Source organism: Spodoptera frugiperda, chromosome 8 (genome assembly GCF_023101765.2).
Source record: "Spodoptera frugiperda isolate SF20-4 chromosome 8, AGI-APGP_CSIRO_Sfru_2.0, whole genome shotgun sequence".
In the NCBI taxonomy this organism is placed as follows: domain Eukaryota; kingdom Metazoa; phylum Arthropoda; class Insecta; order Lepidoptera; family Noctuidae; genus Spodoptera; species Spodoptera frugiperda.
In genome coordinates, this window is record NC_064219.1 from 4646568 (window position 1) to 4668869 (window position 22302).

The following is a 22302-nucleotide window of genomic DNA, read 5'->3' on the forward strand; positions in this document are numbered from 1 at the left end:
TAAGTAAGGAAAAATAATGATGAACATTATGCAAAGTGTGTACAAAACATGTGATTCAATTCAAAGTACAACAAAACAGCTTTATCATTCTTTAATCAATGTTTCCCATTGACTTGACCATGAGTGACCAACAGGCAACATGATTAATCTTAACATTACAAGAAACAAGAAATCTCAATATTTCTTTGTCAATTTTAAATCTATTATATAAAAATAAGTCAGGTTTTCCTTCCTGACTGATTTACACGGTTTTGCATTCGTTGGAAAGGTCTCGGGCTCCGTGAGGTTTATAGCAAAGAAAAATCAGGAAAAAGAAAAATTGTGGCGAAACGGAGTTCGCCGAGTTTGCTAGTATGTTATAAACAAAAGAATGCTGGCATCCATTACAACACTATAGCACCGCACATACCCATTCATTCACCCGCTCTTTAATTCGCTGTCCGTTCTAAATACATCGTAATGGCTTGTCATCAATCTTTTTTAATTCAAACGCATGACAAGGACAATAACTCTGTGAATTTACGACATCACACCACGTAATATAAATAAACAAAATTAATTTCTACACAACAAAACATGTCCTTGGCATGACACCTTATAAAAATAACTTGAATTGAAAAAGTAATTCAAGACGCCATTGAATCATCATTGACATTTCTTGACATAAGTGTTACGTTATTGCCATATTCAAAAATAAATCATTATTAACCGCCTACGCGACAGCCTTGATTTTACACAGATTAAATATTTCCTTTTTTAAAGTTCACACTATTAAATGTTAGATAACGTTCTACCATTAATAATTTGTTTAAAGTGGTCAGTAACGTAGCTGCTTTGCATAAGAATTTAGGTTCAAGTTTGAGGTTAGTAAAAGAAAAATCGCTATACATTGGATCTAAGCAACTAGGAATAATTAAAAAATGATAATCATTGATTCTTCTATAAGATAGTGGCAGTGTAATTAACTTAAAGTAAGTTTAATACGCCCGCTACTTATGTATGAGAGTGAGACTTTATCCAAGTTATATGTACTTACTAAAATTATTTAGTCAGCACTGACAAACGGTGAAGGAAAAAATCGTGACGAAACCTATAATTTAAAATTATAAGCTTGAAATCACCAACCCTGGTGCAAGGGTGGTGATTAATGCTCAAACTCTCTCCGTGTGAGAAGAGGCCTTTGGTCAGCAGTGGCCACTTATAGGCTGATGATGTGATGTAAAGTATCCTACACACCTGGGCGTATAACATCTTCGTTGATAAACATCCATGATATTACATTAGATATGATTATGTTGCAACAGCACATACGCGTAACTAATGACCTAACTTAATACAACATCGAGTGACGTTCATCCATTTATCATTTCGAATGTAAAATACGCGTCGGATGACCACACAACCTGCTATAACGAAGTATAGTGCCTAACTGTTTGACAATTAACGTCATTTAGTCCCACATAGTGTTGCTACATGCAAATTCGTTCGTTGATTGATCATTTTCGCTTATATGTTGCCAGCTACAAATTTTACTATAGCGCTTATAACCTCTTTCGCCATTGACGTCATGAATTACTTTGTTAATTGGCTTTCTGTGTCACATTTTAATTAGGTAAAGCTGGGGGCTTTTATTTTGTATGGTTTTTGGGTCATTAAAATGAAGACTGGTAAAGTTCGATACAATTTTAATATTATACTCCGGCCTCATTAATCGAACGATCTGAATTTTATTACAACTGTTATAGTGATTTTCCACCAGAGATGTGCTATGTAGCTATGTTATAAAAATTTCATAGCTAAGTTGTGAAGTTATGTGTCGTCGCACCCAATACTTAATAATGAAGTCTGAAATTACGCATCGCATATATGCTTGTCATAGAGAAATATAAACAAATTGTAGCATGAGCTGTCGTCGGCAGTATTTCCGAACCGATACGGCCTGCAAACATTCAAGAAAAGGGCATACCCCTTAAAAGGCCGGCAACGCACGTGTAACTCCTCTGGTGTTGCGAGTGTCCATAGGTGACGCTTATCGCTTACCATCAGGTGACTCGTCTGCTCGTTTGCAACCTATTCCCTAAAAAAATAAAAATGTTATAGAAAAGTGGTTAATCTATCTGTAACTACATTTAACAACCACTTGATTAAACAACACAGACCTATACTCATTCAAAGGCCCCTTTCTGTAGATATACCTACACACTACCCTTCCACAAAAAAGCTTAATTTAAAACACACAACGCCGCGTCGTTCCGACCGACGACGAAACGCGACCTACTATAATTGTTTTTACATAATCACTTTTTTGAATGACGTACATTTTTATACGTACGGCTCTGCTGAAGCATAATTTGGGCTCATGACCTCGACGTGTGAAGAGCTCATGAATAAGGGTTCCGTTGTAGTCCGAATCTAGGCAGGTACACCATGTATAAAGGGTGGAGGTTACACTGTAACTTATTGTTAAAGAATCAGGTAGGTGTATGGCGCTGTTGGCAAATCATTAATCATATTATGAAGCTTAAAATGATAATAAAACGAATCGTCAAATTCTATTTAATAAAATTTTACTTCCTTAGTTTCCCATACCAATAATAGTGAAAATCAGGCCAAATAACATGTTATTAGCCCTTTAGCACAAGATCACATCGGCCTATAAGTAGCCACTGCTGACCAAAGGCCTTTTCTCACACGGAGAATGTTTGAGCATTAATCACCACGCTTACTCAATGCGGGTTGGCGATTTCAAACTTATATAATTAGAAATTATAAACACAGGTTTCCTCACGATGTTTTCCTTCACTGTTTGTCAGTGGTTTCTAAATAATCTTAGAAACCACATGATCAAAATGCTATAATTTTGGTGATTAAAAACATTGACGCATCATAGGAAAACTTAACTAACGAAGAAGTTTAAGATAATGACTTCCAAATATAGATTGAAATAATTTCGTTTCAGCCATGATCGTCCCAATGCAGGGCAAAATAGAGCTTTTTGCAGTCAAGCCTTGACATAGATAAACGACTTCTAGACTGAAATACAATTTCAAATAGTTTCAAGGCATAATAATTTTGTTCCTAAGAAACGTTCGAAAAGTTCCAATTCTTCCACGTTTGTCCAAGGATACCTAAGCTACAGTGTCACGTCCACCAATATCTACCTACACGGGTGGAAAGCTAAACGCCTCACTGAGCCCACAAGAGGGATTTGCGAATTTCATTTACATAAATATCACTCATGCCAATCCGTATATTTTTACTTAGAAATAGGTATTGTCAACCAGACCTTTTTATAGTTCAAGCACCTTTGTCAATATAGGCTTTGATGCCAAGTATTGAAATAGATACAAGGGATATTGATTCGTATGCTGTAAGTTCATAACAGTCATTGTTCTGTGGACGTCTATCGCGTTTGTCTTAGCGACAAAACTCAATAAAACTAGCTAGATCAGTTAATAAATTTAAGGTTTATGGTCTACAAACATGTTTTTCGTGTTCGAATCAAAAGTTTTTAACGTAAAAACTTCAAGAAAAGAGCGTATTCCTTTTTAAAAGACCAGCAACGCATCTGTGACTCCTCTGGTGTTGCGGGTGTCCATAGGCGACGCTGATTGCTTACCATCAGGTGATCCATCTACTCGTTTGCCTACTATTACATACAAAAAACTATAGATCTTAACAAGTGCTTCCACGACGCAATATCAGCTAAGTGAAGCCTAATACGTAACAAAGCTTAAAAATAATAAAAAATATGACATTCACGTTTACCGTATACCACATACAAGACCTATAAACAGTAATACACTCACTATAATATCATTACAACTACTTATAACCCTCTCCCTCCGCACACGACACAGATTCCAATCCTCTCATCTTGATACCACCGTTCCATTGTATGCAGAAATTAAAAATTAGTGTTGATAAGCCCGTAAATACGGCCACGTGCCTATCTGAATCTATCAGATTATGTTAATGTATTGTTTCACAGACAATAACAGATCGTGACATAACTATCTTATAAGTAAATCAATAACAATACAAATTACTTTTAACATTTAAAGGTACATTTTAGTTCAAAGCTGTCGTCAACGGTCTTTGATTTATTATGGTAAAAATAAAGTATCTAATTTAGCGTCACTAATGAGGATGATAAAGCCCGATGACAGGCAAGTAACACACGCACGGAACCATTTCATCGCTCCTAATGAGCCGCTCATCTGTTCTCGCCTTTATTAGAAGAGTCCACAACAAACAGACAATTCAAATAATAAAAACAAAAGAATATCAACGGTTCCAAATTGGAATTGTTCCAATAAATGGCAATAAGCCGGTTGCCCATTAAGTTTATTGGGACTTGGGCAAATAGCAAACGATAATTTGTATAAAAATCTTAAAATTTAGCTCCAATTTCTGATATAATAAGCAAACATACAAACATAGGTACGATTGGAAAAACGTAGTGTATTCTACAGAGTAGCTAGCTTTAAATAAAATGTATATTGAAGTGACATCAGTTCTAGCACAAAAACTTAGCTTTTTCCAAATTAATGAATCTCTTCATGCATGCTCACATCTCAAGCACATAACAAACACAAATTCTAATGTTCAAGCAATTAGTTTTTATCTCATTCAACAACTTTATTTGCCTAACCACTAAATAAACATTCTTCATATAAGTTTTCAATTCACAGGTCGTCGACCCTGTTTTTTGGCGCGTCAAGTGTCAACTGTCAAATATTTCCCGCCTTAAAATGGCCGCACCTATACTGGTTTGCCACAGTTAATAAATCAATTAATATTTTTATCGAGGCCTCTAATTTTGCCTCCTCCTTGGATACAGTCTGTAATTTAGATAATTGACAGTTGTAGTAATTAAGGTTATTAGTTAGTTATTTTTCTTAGGTAAACTAAAAGGATGCTCGTTCATATTGTAATAGGAAGTTACGCACTTACCTAGAATCTATTATTGTTACCATGTATCTAGAATTTGATTTTAGGATCGAATAGAATGAAAGTATTGAATTTCGATAATAATAATTATAGAATCTTAAGTCAAAGTAGAGTAGTAAAAAATAGTTTGGTATTTATTTGTGAACCATATGGACTTTATAGGGTATACTGCTATAAATGAAGAGATCCTACTATGTTTTGCTTTAGAAAGCGTACAAAATTTTACTAGTAATTTTTCTAGTTTTACATTTCACCATCCCATTACCTGGAAAAATAGTACTGAATTTAATAAAAAGCTCTTTTAACACCATGATCAGGCAAATCGTTTCAATATAACTGATGAAACTCTACGGCGATGCACGCGATGTGGTTGCTGTGGTCACCCATCCACGCATTGACCGCAACAAGCGTAGCCGAACCTAGACTATTTCGGTTAATTCGAATTCACAATGCGTCCGCAATAAACCCGTCAATTTATTATTAATGTGGGAATTACGTTTTATAATCATGTCAATTATTACTAAGTACCTATATACTTTCCGATAAATATGTGCCAAAAATGAGGTTTTGATTGCTAAATTATATTGAATTATTTGTTCAAAAATATTATACAATTGGCATAGGTTTAAGTACGAATAACGAATAAAAGATTTCGGATGGTATTGGCTTCCTTTTAGTGACGAGAAGTGAGAGTCTTCTCTTTTCGCCATACGCATAGCAACAACAATCTTAGGACCCTTTAGGGTATAAAAACCGTATAAATATACAGTATACAACGATAGACAGAAAGGTAATTACAAAACACGATCTAAACTTCTCTCCAAACCACACCTATAATCCAATTTTTACAACGAAACAGTTAAACCTTTCTGGCCGGCTTTTTTCCCAACCTAAAGCCAATTACGGCCACAGAGTACCTACATCCAGCTGTTAGCATCGGCCCATCATTACAAAAGTTAGCCAAACAAAGTTTTTATCAAAAATAAGGGCAAACAACTCACGCCCACCGTACCACGGCATTACAAACTTATTCACACAAACTATGCTTTTATGATTCTGTCATACGATTGTCACATTTCACGAAAACCTCCCCTGTTGGAAAACAAACTTTTGCATTTGATATGAACTGAAATTCGACGGACAACTGAGTTCGTCACGTGAAGCCGGCCCCACCTGCCGGCCATTTTTATTAGTTTAGTTATATTAATGTTGAATTTCGAAAACCGTACGTTTTTGTGCCACGTGTATAATTTCTGTAGTTTTTGTTTTATCTGTGGACGTTAATATGGCGGTATGTGATTTCTTATTTATCTGTGGTCGTTAATATGGCGGTATGTGATTTCTTATTTATCTGTGGTCGTTAATATGGCGGGAAGTGTTATCTTTTTCATTTTTGAGAGTTCTAGTTTTAAGCCTTGTCACAATGCGCGTTTATTAATTTGCACAAAACAAAATTAATACGTTGGAGACATGTTGGAGACAGTGTAAATTAATAGTCACACTAATTTAAAAGATAAGATAGTTCCTAATGCTAACATTGGAATATATTTAGCATGAATTCGCAATTATACTTGATTAATTAAAAAAGATTTAACATTACACTATTAGATTAATAGTCTAAACTTTTTTATTAATTGTTATTTATTTATTTTATTTATTTAAACTTCATCACAAATACAGTGAATGGCGGACTTAATGCCTTAAGGCAATTTCTAACAGTCAACCATAGGGTAGTGCAGCGAAATGAAGCGGATTGATGCTAAGTCAAAACACAATCTCAAAAGAATAAATATATGAATACAATATATCTTATACATACGATAATGTTATCGATTTGTCAAACTACTTCCAAAGACACACGTTGTTAGAAACAACATTATCTTAGCTTTTAACATGGAAATATTAACATAATTTTCTACTTTGTTACAGATATTCTCAGCAAATGAATAGTTCCAAGAGATGACGACACATAAGTCGTGACGCTTGCGCATGGCCAGCGCTTCCCTCGACCAATGAGCGAGCAGCGCGGGAGCATGGATGGGCCGTAGAATGCGCCTCACTCCGGCGCCGATATACATATTCCTTCTCATCTGTACCGGTGGCTATGCTTTTATACCTGGCGTGGATGGTAAGATCTTAATATATATTTAAACATCTAACATAATGTTTAGAAAAACTCTCCTACATCAAATAACTAAGTGATTATTTACAATCAAAACTACTAATCGTAGTAAGCCTGTAATTTCCATGACAGAAAGGATTAAGAAAGCAAAAAGTAGGGCTTGTATAAAACCTATTAGATATAACTAAAGCTTAAACATTCTATCATTTTCTTGAGAATTTAATTTTAGCTACAAAATAACCTATAAATTTTCTTAAATGACGTTAACAAACTAATCTAAAATTACCTATCTCGACACAATGAAGTTTGATGTTGACACGAAATATTGTTACTCCAGGTAAAACCGAAGGTGAAAAAGATAAATGTTCGTAAGAAGATCGAGTGGTAACTTTTGCAGCCGTCCCTTAATTTCCAAGTTTCGAGTCCCATTTGGGCGCCCTTATCGGTTGACAGCTCAGAACCGCGCGAAATTCTGATAAACGTACAACAGAAAATTTCGTTAGCTTCAAAATAAATCTAACAGTTTGAACAGTGCGTAGGTACTGTAGCAGATTTATTGGACAATATATCTTGTGTTTGTCAACACAATTCAGGTCTATGTCTTACTTGCGCAGATTTATGGCCTAAGAACGTTATTGTCTAGTTTAAATTCTTAATCCGATAACCTGACCGTAGTGCAAATATTACGTGGAATCTTTCGACTTGGTTATTTATCGGGATTGTTCGATAAGTCACCTTTGAAGGGTCATTGCGTGTCTTTCAATTTCACAATTTGGACTTACAATAGACCCCTAATGAGGTCAAAGTCTGATTTTTGGCAAAAATAATGTTCCATTGTCACTATATCAAAAAAATATATCTGCAACTTTATCATGGGGGTAACTTTATCATCAGACCTTTATAATATACTACACTGGCTATATTTCAGTACCCTTTTGATAACAGATAAGTGGAGTAAATTCTTTTTAAGGATAAAGTGGTTAGAAAGAAGGCCATTTAAGACAAATTACTATTTTATTGACTGTGCGGTCGAGTGGTTGCTAGGGTGGCGTTCTGTTTTAGAGTAAAGTATTATTGAAGTTTTCCGGATTTTCAACTAGTTAATTTATTAAAAGCATTTGGAATTATGCTCAGTTCATACTCTGAATCATTGATGAAGCAATATTTAATATACAATCCCTAATATGATCAAACTGTTATCATTCTCTCTACTTTCTATCAATACTTCCAGAAAAATATACTTGTACATTTGTCCCTCAGGTCCCGTATCCAACGTAGAGGCTCTGGAGGGAGGTGATGTCACTCTGCTCTGCGACTCCACTCCTGACTCCTCCGACGACGAGTTCATGATCCTCGTGTGGTACAAGAATAATATGCCCATATACAGGTAAGACATTTTATATAGCACTTTACGTAGTTTTACTTAGATCATGTGATATGCCTACTAAAGATAGAATTTTGACACAACACCAACAACATCAACAGCTCATAAGTGGCCACTGATGACGAAAGGCCTCATCTCGGACGGAGGTTTGAGCATTAATCACCACACTTCCTCAATGCGAGTTGGCTATTTCAAACTTATAATCAGTGCCTCTAGCCAAATGTCTCTTTAGCGTTGGTCGACATCGAGAGTAGAAAACTCAATGTATGGGGATGACACTGACAAGTGTCAAAATTTATGTCAATCCCGTACAATTTAGTTTTCTATTCTACAAGTAGACATGCGCTAAATGCCATTTGGCTAAAGGCTCAGATATTATAAGCCCAGGTTGCCTCGCGATGTTTTCACCGTTAGTCAGTGGTGTCTAAATAATCTTAGAAAGTACATATAACTCGGAAAAAGTCACATTGGTACTTTGCCGTTGATAGTTTCGAACTCGTACCCTCATGCATGAGAAGCGGGTCTTAAACCTCACTGCCACCACGACTACAAGCTCTTTACTAAATATATCAGGATCTAAGTAAGCTGCATAGCATCAGATCTGATATAGCAATTTGTAGATCATATGAGTAATTGTTCCGTGCAGGAACCGTGACCTGAAAAGGAATCAAACCATGCTGCTCCAACCATACCGTGTTAATTCTGCAATTAACAATTACTATAAGTATCACTTTGCCCATCCTGGGAATTCAATTCACCAACCACTACATTAATTGAAGAGTCCACTCAATAGTCAGTAGCTTCTATAATGTGGACATATTTAGTTAATTAGTACGTATCAAACACAATTACTGGCTTAGTTTGAAATTCAACCGCTAAATTAGGCTCATCATCATTCATCTTCAAATGGTAGCCTGGAAGAATGTGTATGACGTTAATACTGTCTTTGAATAAGTAATGTCCTTATAATATAAATTCACAACAAAAAATAAGCTCATATCTTTTACTTCACGAAACAGCAGGCAAACGGCGAATGAGTTTTGCACATAAGGCACGCAATACTATTCCAGATATTATGCGAATATTGAATGGAGTTGGATAGTCAACTCCATATTTATGAAAATAGACATATTTTTGCCCGATTGAGGAACCGAACTGGTATCATACTTACGGCTCTTCTTTGTAAGATGCATTCAAATCATTTACTAACAAACAGTTAAATACCCAAAACACTAACACTTGGATCAAATTAACCGAAAAAGAAACCCGAATAAGAATTGCAAAATAGGTAGATTGATTACCCAACGACATAAACACGCCGACTCCGGCTACCTCTACCTCTTTATTCAAATTACAAAACCTCTTTCACCCAGCTCGGTTTACGACCACTATTAAACAGTGAGGAGTGGCCCATCGCCTTATTCGGCACACTAGCGCCGCCACTTGGCAAAATAAATTAACAGTAAGCCAACAGATCAACGAACTTTCCACCCACGGCTCAAATCCCACAAACAATCAAAGCAAAGAGTATTTATTCAACACAGAAACTAAGCAGAATCACAAATAAACTGAAAATCGGAACGAAACAAAAATAGGAAAGCTGCTAAGCTCGGAATAGCTCGACTGCTTTCTGAAAAAATAAAATAGAGTAACGAAAGACCGATTCCTATGACTTAAGTTGTTAAAAACTAGCATTGTTGAGTTTCAATGGCGAAGTTTCAAGGGATAAAATACTGTATTCGTTTTGCTATAGAGTAGAAAATGCATTTCACAGAATATAGAAACGGGGAGTATCAAAAAGTATTTTCACAGCTATTCTCAATAATTTCTCAGTTTGTGCAGTCTTTCGAGTCTAGAATAATGTCCAATGTCTAATAATAGTGAACCTATCCTCTTACAATGAGACAGAAATCATGTATGTGCACTTAATTATTATGTTATCGACACACGACACGGCGATTGTCGCAGAATGCTGCTCATGAATATGAGCCTCTAGCATGGCTTGAAACTAGTCGAGTTCCTCATCAAACACTTACGTGAGTAAGCCGATAACATAATAATTAATTGATTATGACTCACAAAAGTTGTAAAAAATCATGAATGTCCACTATTAGGTAAATATTTTATATCAATATTTACCTACATCTACATACCAGGAACTACAAAATAATGTAAACATAATATATATGTAAACTATAGTACAGTATGTTTTCTCCAAGATCAAAGTAAACATGATGAAGAATTATGACAATAGTAGAAGTGCTTAAGTGGTTAGCGATCTGACATCTGTGTTTGTGTTAATGTTTATAAAACATTTGAAAATCGGCCTTATGAATAAAAAGAATAAAGTTTAGTTTTATACACCTATAGTCTACACACGATTGACTGAATCGTTAGCTGAGGTTACAACTATCATGACTATCAAACGTAGTGTTGTGAATTTAGTTAGTACCCTGATTTCGGCAATTTTCCTTGTTTTTTAAATAACAACATAGACATCAGTTTTTAAACTGACATGGTCATAGTGTGACTTTCGTCAGACATACTAAATTAATTCCTATGTTATCGACTTACTCACGTAACTGTTTGACGAGGAACTCGACTAGTTTCAAGCCATGCTAGAGGCGAACTTGAAACTCATAGACAGGAATAAACATGGTAAATATGACGTCTCAAGTTCTAATGATAGAACAACATAAATGTTGGATATTATCTTTACTAAAGAGAATAGCTATACTTAAGACTAAAAAAATATTAGAGAAAGAGAATTTCCTTGAGTGCTGTAGCACGCAAAAATCAACCTTACATCCAACACTTCAGAGTTCAGAGTACCATTCACCGAAAACACACACAGTCAATTTAACACAACGCATTATTCCAGCTTCGAGGTCCCGGACAAGCAATGGTCGGAGCCATCCTTCAACACGACCGCCAGACTCCGAGCAGACATCATCAGCCAGCCGACTTCTGTCACCATAGCCTCGCTCTCCGAAGACGATCAGGCTATGTACCACTGCAGGGTTGACTTCCGACTGTCACCCACCAGAAATGTCGGCATCAATCTTACTGTTGTCGGTAAGTTTAACTTATTATTTTATCAGCATCATTAACGAACATTTTTTTTTATGATATAGGCCGGTAAACTAGCAGTCGGATCACCTGATGGTAAGCAATCGCCGTTGCCCATGGACACCCGAAACACCAGAAGCGTTACAAGTGCGTTGTTGGCCTTTTGGGCGTTAGGAATTTAAGGGTTTTTGGGGAATCGGGGATTGGGAAGGGGAGTAATTGGGCCTCCAGTAACCTCATTTATACAACGCAAGCGTTGTTTCACGTCGGTTTTCTGTGAGGCCGTGGTATCACGAGCCGACCCATTCGTGCCGAAGCATAGCTCTCCCACACTTAGAAATGATGTCAAAAGATATAAAAACAGCTGACACATTATTCGCCGTCCAATGCTGAGCATAATGTTACAGTTTGCATCTTCATATTCTCCAAAATTTTCTCCACAACTCGTAACTAGAAAATAAAAAGACTGAAATAGAGAGACCAAACCCAAATAAGAGTCAAAGGTAAAATAAAAATGTTTGAAAGAATAAAAAGCGCTTGCTTTTTGATGTACAGAATAACAAAAATTCTAAGAAATTTTAAAAATCCTAAAAACAATTCAAAATTCAACTAAATATATGTGTAAAAAACTAGATCACCGGAATATTCTAGAATGTACTACGCCATTCTTTTCGCGGCACAAAACAAGTAATATTTTCAAATGAAAAATGCGAGCAGGCCCGTAAAACGTATCCATTATAGTGACGCTTTTAGGTACAAATTACTTTACCTATATACCTAAAAAAATACATACAAAAGGTGAAAAAAAAACCTACAAATACAGGATGAAAAAATTTCACCAACATTCTGAGAAAATATGTTAAATATTTAAAATCTTTCTTCAGAATTCGACCGTATCTTGCTCAGAATCCGACCGTATCTTTTCTATGCGACCTGTATAAGTAATATTTTCTTTCTTAGAAACCTTTCTTGGAGTATTTTTTTCGTGTAAACCACCACTTTGTTACTTTTATCTTTTTCCTCTATTCAAAATGCGATTAGATCGTCGTTGAATTTGTAGACTAAACGGTTCCCTTTAGCGTTTAGCTATTTAGATAGTATAATCTGTTTACTGTATTGAAATTATTTTCTCTTCTCTTTTAAATAGGTACCAATTCTAAGATAACGTAAAATATGTACTTATGTGTAATTTTTTTAACATAACATAACAACGCGATGTATGTACCTAGATCTTTTAATTAATGTTTTTTTATGAGATAAGTCGGTAAACGAGCAGACGGATCACCTGATGGTAAACAATCGGCGCCACCCGAAACACCAGAGACGTTACAAATGCGTTGCTAGCCTTTTGGTTAGGAAGTTGTAGATTGTTGGGGATTGGGCAGATTGGAGGAGAGTAACTGGGCCTTCGGTAACCTCATTCACACGACAAAACACAACGCAACCGTTGTTTCACGTTGGTTTTCTGTGAGGCCACACTTTAACAAAGCGTGGTAAAATGTAAACACATTTCATCTATTATGTTATACCCAAATCCCATGTAAAAGGAAATAAGATTAATGCCATTTACCACAATACAAGACTCCATACTACCTACTTCTAAGAAAAGATCTTGTTTAAACTCAATGTGAAATTTCGTCTCAAAAACATATAATATATTTACTAAATAACTCTCATAGTTACTACAGTAACCCGACCTATATAGTTAATCTTAAAGCTTGATGAAGTTTGCTACGTAACCTTCTCAAACGAAAATACTGAGAATGGACTTTGCGCAAAAATCTCTCTTTACCGAGAATTCTCACGAACGAAGTCTTATTACATAGCATAACATAACGCTAATTCCACGAAGGGGTAAGCTGAGACACGTTTGTAGGATATTAAATTAGTTAGTTAGTTATGCTAGTTAGTTTAATGAATCATTATCGGTTTAATAATCGAATATAAATCGGATACAATTCCAGATTACGTAGATACTGAGACATTCTTGAAAAACTAAAAATAATCTTTAAAATGTTTCAACCCTAAATCCCTCACTCGGAAATTACTCAAACTTCCGCACTCAGAGATACTTACTGTTTACTTAAACTATTCATTAGTAACGATTTGGTATTGAAAGCGATTGCTAAGGACTGGGTTAAGTAATCATTAAATGGTAAGCCGCCACGAGTTCGGAAGCTACGGAAGAATTTCGTCTCCCGCACCCTCGTACCTACGTGTGAGACGGGACACCGAGGAGGGTTTTAGTCAGTAAGAGTCTGACAGTCCCTTTTGTCCTCTCCAGGCGAGAGTTCTCACGACGGGGTCAAAAAAAAACAAAAATCCTAATCATTAAATTACTCTGAATATAAATAAGTAGGTAATATGAAACACCACGGCTAAGTTATGACCCACATTATCTTAAAGAATAGGAAGTTTATTTACAATGAATAAGAAAAGCCTTTTATACCAACCAATTGCAATTTCAGATTCTATTGTAACGATCAAAAGTGTGAGTTTTCATTGTCTGCTAAAAACGGGTAAAAAGGTTTCATTGTTAACAAAACATTATAATCTAAGAATACATAAAATACTTATATACATAGATGTAGCAGCCATTCATACATATGATTGCATGGTTGGTGCGGTTACTGGGCAACCTGTAACGTGTACTCTATCCTTAGTACGTATTCTTAGCGTATTCGGTGCTCTGATTGGCCGGTGCGAATGATACAACCAATAAGATCGCCGAACGCGCTCTCGTTTCGATCCAGTTAAACGGAAAACAAACTCGTACTAAGGGTACTGATTGTTTGATTTGTCTGAGCCCGAAATGATACAGGTCAAAGACTGGGCTCGATTCTTTGATATAACAAACTCTTAACTATTTGTGTGATCCAGAAATTATGGCAAACCTTCTTTATGTATAGGAGGCTCATAGTTCAACAGTGGACTGTCACGGGGTGATGATAGATTGTCCACCTTTATGCTTATTTATGCTATATCTTCAAGTTGAGACTTTTTCTAAAAAAACATATCATAAAGATGCTATAGCTGCTAAACAATTAATTCGTCATCTTAAGTTGTTTCGGAATGCTTATAAGAATTTTTTTTTTCTTATTACGCATTTGTCATTATCTTCAAAGAACTCGCCGTAATGTTTGCTAAAAGCCCCCATAAAAACTTTTGAAATATTCATAATATCATAAACGGTGCCATTCAAAAAAATGCGTGAGTAAATGAATAAGAATTCTGTTATTCATATTTCTTTTATATACCTATTCACAATAAATTGCTATAAATCATCTTTGAAAAACTTAATAGCTACCTAATAATATTACGAATACATAAAAATATAACAGCTATGAATGCCAAAAAACATATGTTTGTAAATGAATGCTTTTAAACTCCATTTATGTAACATAATAACGCTTTATGTTGCATAATATTATGTATGTAAACATTCTTTAACACATTTTAAAAATCGATCAGTATGTCGAAAACATCCAGTCATCATCTGTAACAGCTATTACCAGTTATAATCAATTGCTAGCTTATGGAAATCTCCACGCTTGGTGAACGGGTTGAAGATCGCAGTTTACAAGGTTCAAGTTTGTCAGTGAGCGTTGTTGTCTGATAGTCCTTACTATTTAAGTGTAGGAGAGCCATGCTTCGCCACGAATGGGCCGGCTCGACCGGAGTGATACCACGGCCTCACAGAAAACCGACGTGAAACAACGCTTGCCGGTGTTTCGTTGTGTGAGTAGTTACCGGAGGCTAATTAACCCTTTCCAATCTTTTCAATCCCCGATTCCCTAACAATCCTTTAATTCTTAACCCTTAAAAGACTGGCAAGAACTTGTAACGCCTCTGGTGTTTCGAGTGCCGATGGGCGGCGGCGATCGTTTACCATTAGGTGATCCGTCTGCTCGTTTATCATAAAAAATTACAATCACATATGTAGGTAATCTTAAGCGAAGTTGGTTTTTATGATACTTTCGGAACGAGTAATAAGGATGCAAATGTCTGTATCGCACCACATTATATCCCCTATCCAATAGGCTTTATAATGAAACGAAATACAGAAATGCAACGTTTAAACCTGCTACACTCCTATTACGATTACTTCAACAAAATTACCTACGTCGTGCTTTAGGTACGGTTAACCTGGGCTGGACCAACGTGGTTAAAATAGAAATAAAATACGAACTAACCGTGGTCAAAACTTAGGAATGAATGAGTCCTAATGACCTCCCCTTTCACTAACCGTGAGCAAACTGTTTTAAACTCGACACAAGTTACATAGCTACTAGGTACAGGTAACTACAACTGAAAATATCCAATGGAATTTTAGACTTGAATTAATGAAAAGTTCAATAGTAATAGTTTAATAGAAAAAATTAAATGTTTGCTGTCATAAAATATGATACAATTTCAAACACTCATAATAGTATCGCGGATTTGAATAATCTGTAAATTCTTTAGTACTAGGTACAATTTGAAATTTCGTTTGTCATCGGTCACTAATTTTCTGAAGAGACTATTAACAAACATGATTATGTAGGTATAGATATGCAGAAGCAATATCGTAACCAATGAGGTAGTGCAATTATAAATACACGGCGAGTTGGTTGTCGCACATGATTATAGACCCCATCGCACCTTGAAACTAGTCGAGTAACAATATATAGAGGTTTCTTGACGTTACATTCTTCCTAAATGGTGGACAACTTTTTTTTTAAACCCTCTTAAATGACACAAAAGTAGGCAGATATTTTTTTATCCAATCACTGCAGCTGTCAAATATTAAATGACCTCATTGTTGTGGCCCAAGCTTTTCAGGCCCAGGCATTTCCCTATTGGACAATAAACCGAGAGATTCACACTAATGCAATCTATTAAGCAAAAATCGGTAAACCCCATTATTTGAAACATCTTAAACCAATGCCGTTCACGACACGGTACTCACACGTCGCCAAGGTAGCATGACATCACTATATCAAAGGAATTAAGACCCATTATCGCTTTTAACATCAACAACTCCATGAGCTATGCAGAACCAGTATAAACTGACCGTCGAATGTGAGAAAAGATTATACAAAGCGGGGCCAAGATAAACTGGTTTTGTGTACCTTGATATGTAGTCGTATACCAGAATTCAAGGGCAAACGAATTAATTGACGCCTTGTACACATTAACATTCTTATTAAGATTTTCGGCCCTTTGATGTCGAGTCGATACGAGTGTGTCCTTAATAAAAATAAATTGAATTAACATTAAGTGGTCTATTATTGCCTTTTTGGGTGAGTTGGTCGCACGTGCGACTGTTGAACAACGGATCTTTAATTCCCCTGTCAGCTAAAGTATTGTTTGTGTTTTTTTAAAACGAAGTTGTGCCGAAGTATCAAATTAAAACAAAAAAACCTTTTATATGGGTTTTCATACATTATTGTAACTATTTCGATTAATTTCGAAATTTGTCAGTTAGGAGGTATTAGTAGACTATACTTAGTTTTTTACATTATACCGTATAGTGACGATCGTGCGGTCCATGGCCCTCTACGGCGCCCCTGTGTGGGCGCCGAACCTGATGCGGCGGCCAGCTCGGGCGCTGCTCACGTCCCAGAGGGTCATGGCCATCCGGGTGATCCGCGGATATCGCACGATCTCCGGAGAGGCGGCGAACCTCCTTGCCGGATTACCGCCGTGGGATCTGGAGGCGAAAGTGCTTGCGCGCGTCTTCTGTTTGCGCGCCGACGCGCGTCGCCGGGGCGAAACTCCACTGCCGCGCCAGATTAGTGCGTGGCGGGACGAGCTCCGGCGCGATCTCATGGCGGAATGGCAGCAACGACTGTCGCAACCGAGGGCTGGGCTCGCTGTCATTGCAGCGATAAGTCCCCTCTTTGAGGAGTGGCTTGAGAGACGCCACGGCGTCCTCACCTACCGCCTGACGCAGGTGCTTACCGGACATGGAAGTTTCGGTAGGTTCCTGTTTCTGATTGGGCGGGAGGAAACGCCTGGGTGTCATCACTGCGAAGACCGTCCTGAGGACACAGTGGAACATACGGTGGCGCTGTGCCCTGCATGGGCTGAGCACCGCCGTGTTCTCAAGGATTTGGTCGGCGACGGCGACCTCTCGCGTCCGGCATTGGTTCAAGCCATGGTGCGGAGCGAGGGGGACTGGGATGCCGTCTCCTCCTTCTGCGAAGCAGTCATGCTAGCTAAAGAGGAGGCGGGGCGCGTGAGAGAACGAACCTCCGGACGCCCCAGCCGTCGCGAGAGACACTCCGGGCGTCGGGGATCGCGCGACGATCTCCGGCCACCGTAAGTGCGGGCCTGCGGACGGCGAGCAAGGGTAGTTCGCCGCCCGACCAGAACCAGACCCGTGCGTGCGGCGCGTCGCGTTCCGCGCGCGCCTCAAAGAGCCATCAGACCACCACAGATGGGGCCCAGTAGGGCTGATGTCTAATCCGGAGCTGCGGACAACCTAGCGGGTTTACCGGGGCTCCGGCTCGAAAGGCAGGAGAAGGAACGGGGTGGTTTTTAGTCAGTAAGAGTCTGACACTCCCTCTCGCCTCGCCCAAGGCGAGAAAAGTCATTGGATGATTTTCCCCCCTCAAAAAAAAAAACCGTATGGTGACATCAGAATAGAATGCATTTTTTTTAAGTTGCCCTCACTAGGATTTTGTTCTCTGTCGTGAGTGCGTTTACAAACATACAAGTTCACAACACATGACACCCAGACCCGAAACAACAATCTGTGGATCACACAAAGACTTGCGCCATGCGGGAATCAAACCTGCAGCAGTGGACTGTCACGAACTGCTGATGAATAATACCTAATTACATATAGGTATGTAACAGAGCGAGATAAATTAAACAAATAAAGTAAAAGTTTATTAAAGTTACGTTCAAATAAAACTCAACTTTGTTATTTGAATAAAATTATTTGTTTGCTCTACAATAGAATGTTATAACAACAAATGCCATAGGTTTTATAAAGCTTGTTTTTGTTTGGAAAGCGTGAATTAATCAAATAATCTGTTTTCATTCTGTTTTTATAGTCGGTTTAGCATTTATTCACGCACTTCACTGACTGACGGCTCGACACAGTCAAAGTCAAAGCATTTATTTCAATTCATCCTTAATTAGGCACTTTTGAAACGTCAAACTGTTATTGTCCGTCAGTCTCTCTGTGTGCTCGTTCCTAAACATTTATTTGAAATAATATTGTCCTTGACTTTGACTTTGAAAACGACTGCTAACGGTCCGTACCAATAACCAATTTTCTGTTAGATTTGGCTTTGTAACATGTGTTCCAAGTGTGGGAGAGCCATGCTTCGGCACGAATGGTCCGGCTCGACCGGAGTAATACCACGACCTCACCGAAAACTGACATGCAACAACGGTTGCGTTGTGTGAGTGGGGTACCGGGAGCCCAATTACCCTCCTTAATCTTCCCAATTCCTGATTCCCTAACAACCCTTAAATTTCTAACCTCCAAAATGCTGGCAACGCACTTGTAACGCCTTTGGTGTTTTGGGTGTCCATTGGCGGCGGCGATTGCATACCATCGGGCTTATGCCATTAAAAAAATCTGGTTATGTATAAAATACGACATAAGTCAGAACTAAAATGATTTGCCACCAAACTCATACATTTTAATGCCAACAATTTGCCAATATTCATCACCTGTAACGGTTTAATAAATCTCGAGGGAATCTAATAAGGGATTGGTTTTTATCTTCCTGCCACAGTATAAAAAATACTTGAAAAGTAAAGCAATCAGTTATCCCCGAGACGTGCGTCCTCGGCGAGCGCTGGCTCGATATTGAATACATGAGGGTTTTTTGTTTTCACTTTGGCAACCCTACATTACTTTTTTATTACGACAGAGATTTATTTTTACACTTATTTTATGTTATACTCTATGGCACTCGGGTGACGTGTAAAAATGTTAATGTGTATTGACATCAAGGATTGTAATGTTATATAGACTTCCAAATTCGATCTTTAGAACTATATAGAGTCGTTTTTTTTTGTAAGCCATGTCAACGATCTGAAGTTACTCACTCTCTTTCTTTTTCTTTTTTCAAAAACGATGCTCTAGGTAGATTAAGATTTTCTCCTGTGTGGTGGGTCTAACGAAAATAAAATTTTAAATACTCTTTATTACTCAAACATTTGCTCGGTAGCCAGTTGCCCAGCCATCACCGTAACTGTGCAGTCATAATTTACTATAAAGTAAAAGTCAAAAGTCATAGTAAAAATTATTTATTTCAAACAAGGAACACACTTTTGAACGTCAAAATCGTATTATAATATTTAAAAAGCTATGAAGCTCATTCCAAAATGTAGTTGCCTATTTAGAAGAATGTGAGATGCGAGTATATCATATTATTTGAAATGCGTATAATATGAGTAAGTGAGTAAGATAGAACCACTGCGATAGAACCTCCCTCATAATTTCTTCAGTGTTAGTCGACAATAAATCATGTCCCCTTATATTTAAATCCTCATAGATAAAAGTACATGGCAACAGCGGCGGCGCGGCAACCGATTTCTGTACCGAAATTCCAATTACCGGAGCCATTTTATCATAAACGAAGTGCATTATTATATTTTCGTTCATTTTTCCACTGAATACATTCGCTGATTGACACGTTTATTTTATACATTTTACGCACTTATATTAAGATTCATTTTCAATACAAATATACGGGTACATTTACTTAAAATCCGGAGCTGCTGACTACCTAGCGGGTTTACCGGGTTTCCAGCTCGAAAAATCGGAGTAGAAACGGGGTGGTTACTAGTCAGTAAGAGTCTGACACTCGCTCTCGCCGCGCCTAAAGAGAGAGAAGTTATGGGATGATTTTCCCCGCATAAAAAAATTACTAAAAATATCATCACGCCCTTTTTTTGAGTGGGGAAATGGGGTGGTAAAGAATTACTTTCACTCCAAAAATTACAAATCAATTAAACAGGAAAGAATTCTCAATTCAAATCCGTGTCATTGTTAGTGTAACACACTAGAAATATCACCAGCAGACATGTTTGTTTTGACGCATGCGCCCTACACACGAACGATCAATGAACGTTTCTAACTTTAGCAAAAAAAGAAAAAAAACTTTTTTTTTTTCTTCCAACTTTAATCGGCCGTGAACGAACATATTTATGTAGGTACACCATCCGTCTAGATTTTCACGAATTTATCCGACAACTTCAAAACTTTTTTGGAATTTACGAAAAAAAAATGTAATTTACGACCGAAGTTTTTAAGTACGAATTTTCATAATATGTAATATTAATGCGTAAATCAAAATTAAATATTAAATTTTATTCCATAAATTCGAACACATTTTAAATTTAATGTAAACTGTAGTAATTAATCTGAATTGTAAATATTTTAAATGTAAAAGGTTTTATTCAATATATTTGTTTGTAAATGTAAATTCAAGTCTTATTAATTCAACGTGTGATGTTTACAAAGATAATTAAGATAAACAGTTTTAATTTTACTGTTAAAATTGTTGTTGTAAGAGATATAAAACTTTGTTTTTAATAGCTTGGAATGTTGTGTAGCAATGTCATATTTTTAGATTCTCAATGGCATAGAAATAAATACAACATGCGTATTAAGACATATTTTTAATTATGTATGCATAAGAAAAATCGTAATTACGGTTTTATAAAATCACGCCTATTATATTTATTTATTATCAAATGGTTTATTTAGTGATTTAATTAAAGTACTACTATTATATATGATTAGGTACATATATGTATATGTATGCACACGTATATGCAATTATAAGTACCTATTTAGCAATTTGTATTTTGACTGTCACTGGACTGGGGAGAAGATTTGTTTCAAGTGTAGATATACCAACTGTTTAACTGCCGTACTAAGGAATAGCGTAAGTAATCATTAAATGTCTCTGAGTACAGCAGTACCTAAGTCATACTTATCAAACCGCTTGAAAAAATTAAATAACAGTCTGAACTGGCCTCTACTTCTTCGAGAAACAACTGTACAAGACACACACCTATAAAGAAAACATTTTTCCGATAATGAACTTGAAAAACAAAAGACAGTAACCACGCAACAACTATCTTATAAGACATCATTATTCACAAAAAAAAAAGGATAAACCCATGACAAAATACTCAGTAAGAAACCGCCTTTGAAAGATCACTAAAAGCAAGTCCCTTGTAAATAATACGGTCTATCCAGGATAAAAAGTTAATCGGGTTACCCTACTCGAATAGAACAATGAGATACATTAGTCCTGTTTACAAAAAAGGCTTCGAAAGATAGTGTTTTCTTTGTTTCAATATCACAATGGGCTAAATCGATGAGCAAGGGAGATGAACATTATTTTTGGTGAACGTAGGCGTACAGGAAGCGACATCTACCGTATTAATAAATTAACTATTTATTTCTTGTATTTGTTATTTGTAAAGGTAAATGGGATCGGGTTCTGTTGTGTCTGTGTGGGTTTTTGTATAAGATCTTTTGTTTATTATTTTCTAAAAATTTCGGTTAAAATTTACATATTTCGAAGTCACTATTAATCTCATTTTGGCTGATTTTCGTTTAAATTCTTCAATGATACTAATGAGAACTTTGAGGCCGAAAAACTTAATAACCTTTCTGACTATAATTTATTTTATAATGACTATACCGAAACAAATAACTAAAAATATCGCTTTACTCACATACCTAAATATATTGAGGATAGCAGATTACAAAGAACATGGAACACCAAATAAGATATACTGCTGCATCAGA

General features: G+C 36.7%; 1 protein-coding gene across 1 annotated transcript in view; it reads left to right on the forward strand.

The window, feature by feature from the left end:
• Window positions 1–22302, forward strand: part of LOC118275576 (hemicentin-1-like) — a 97019-nt gene that overhangs the window by 57875 nt on the left and 16842 nt on the right. The window contains exons 3-5 of the mRNA XM_050695383.1: window positions 6883–7081; window positions 8336–8462; window positions 11341–11534. Coding sequence (XP_050551340.1) covers window positions 6991–7081; window positions 8336–8462; window positions 11341–11534 — 412 coding nt within the window. The 5' untranslated portion in view covers window positions 6883–6990. The remainder of the gene's footprint in view (window positions 1–6882; window positions 7082–8335; window positions 8463–11340; window positions 11535–22302) is intronic.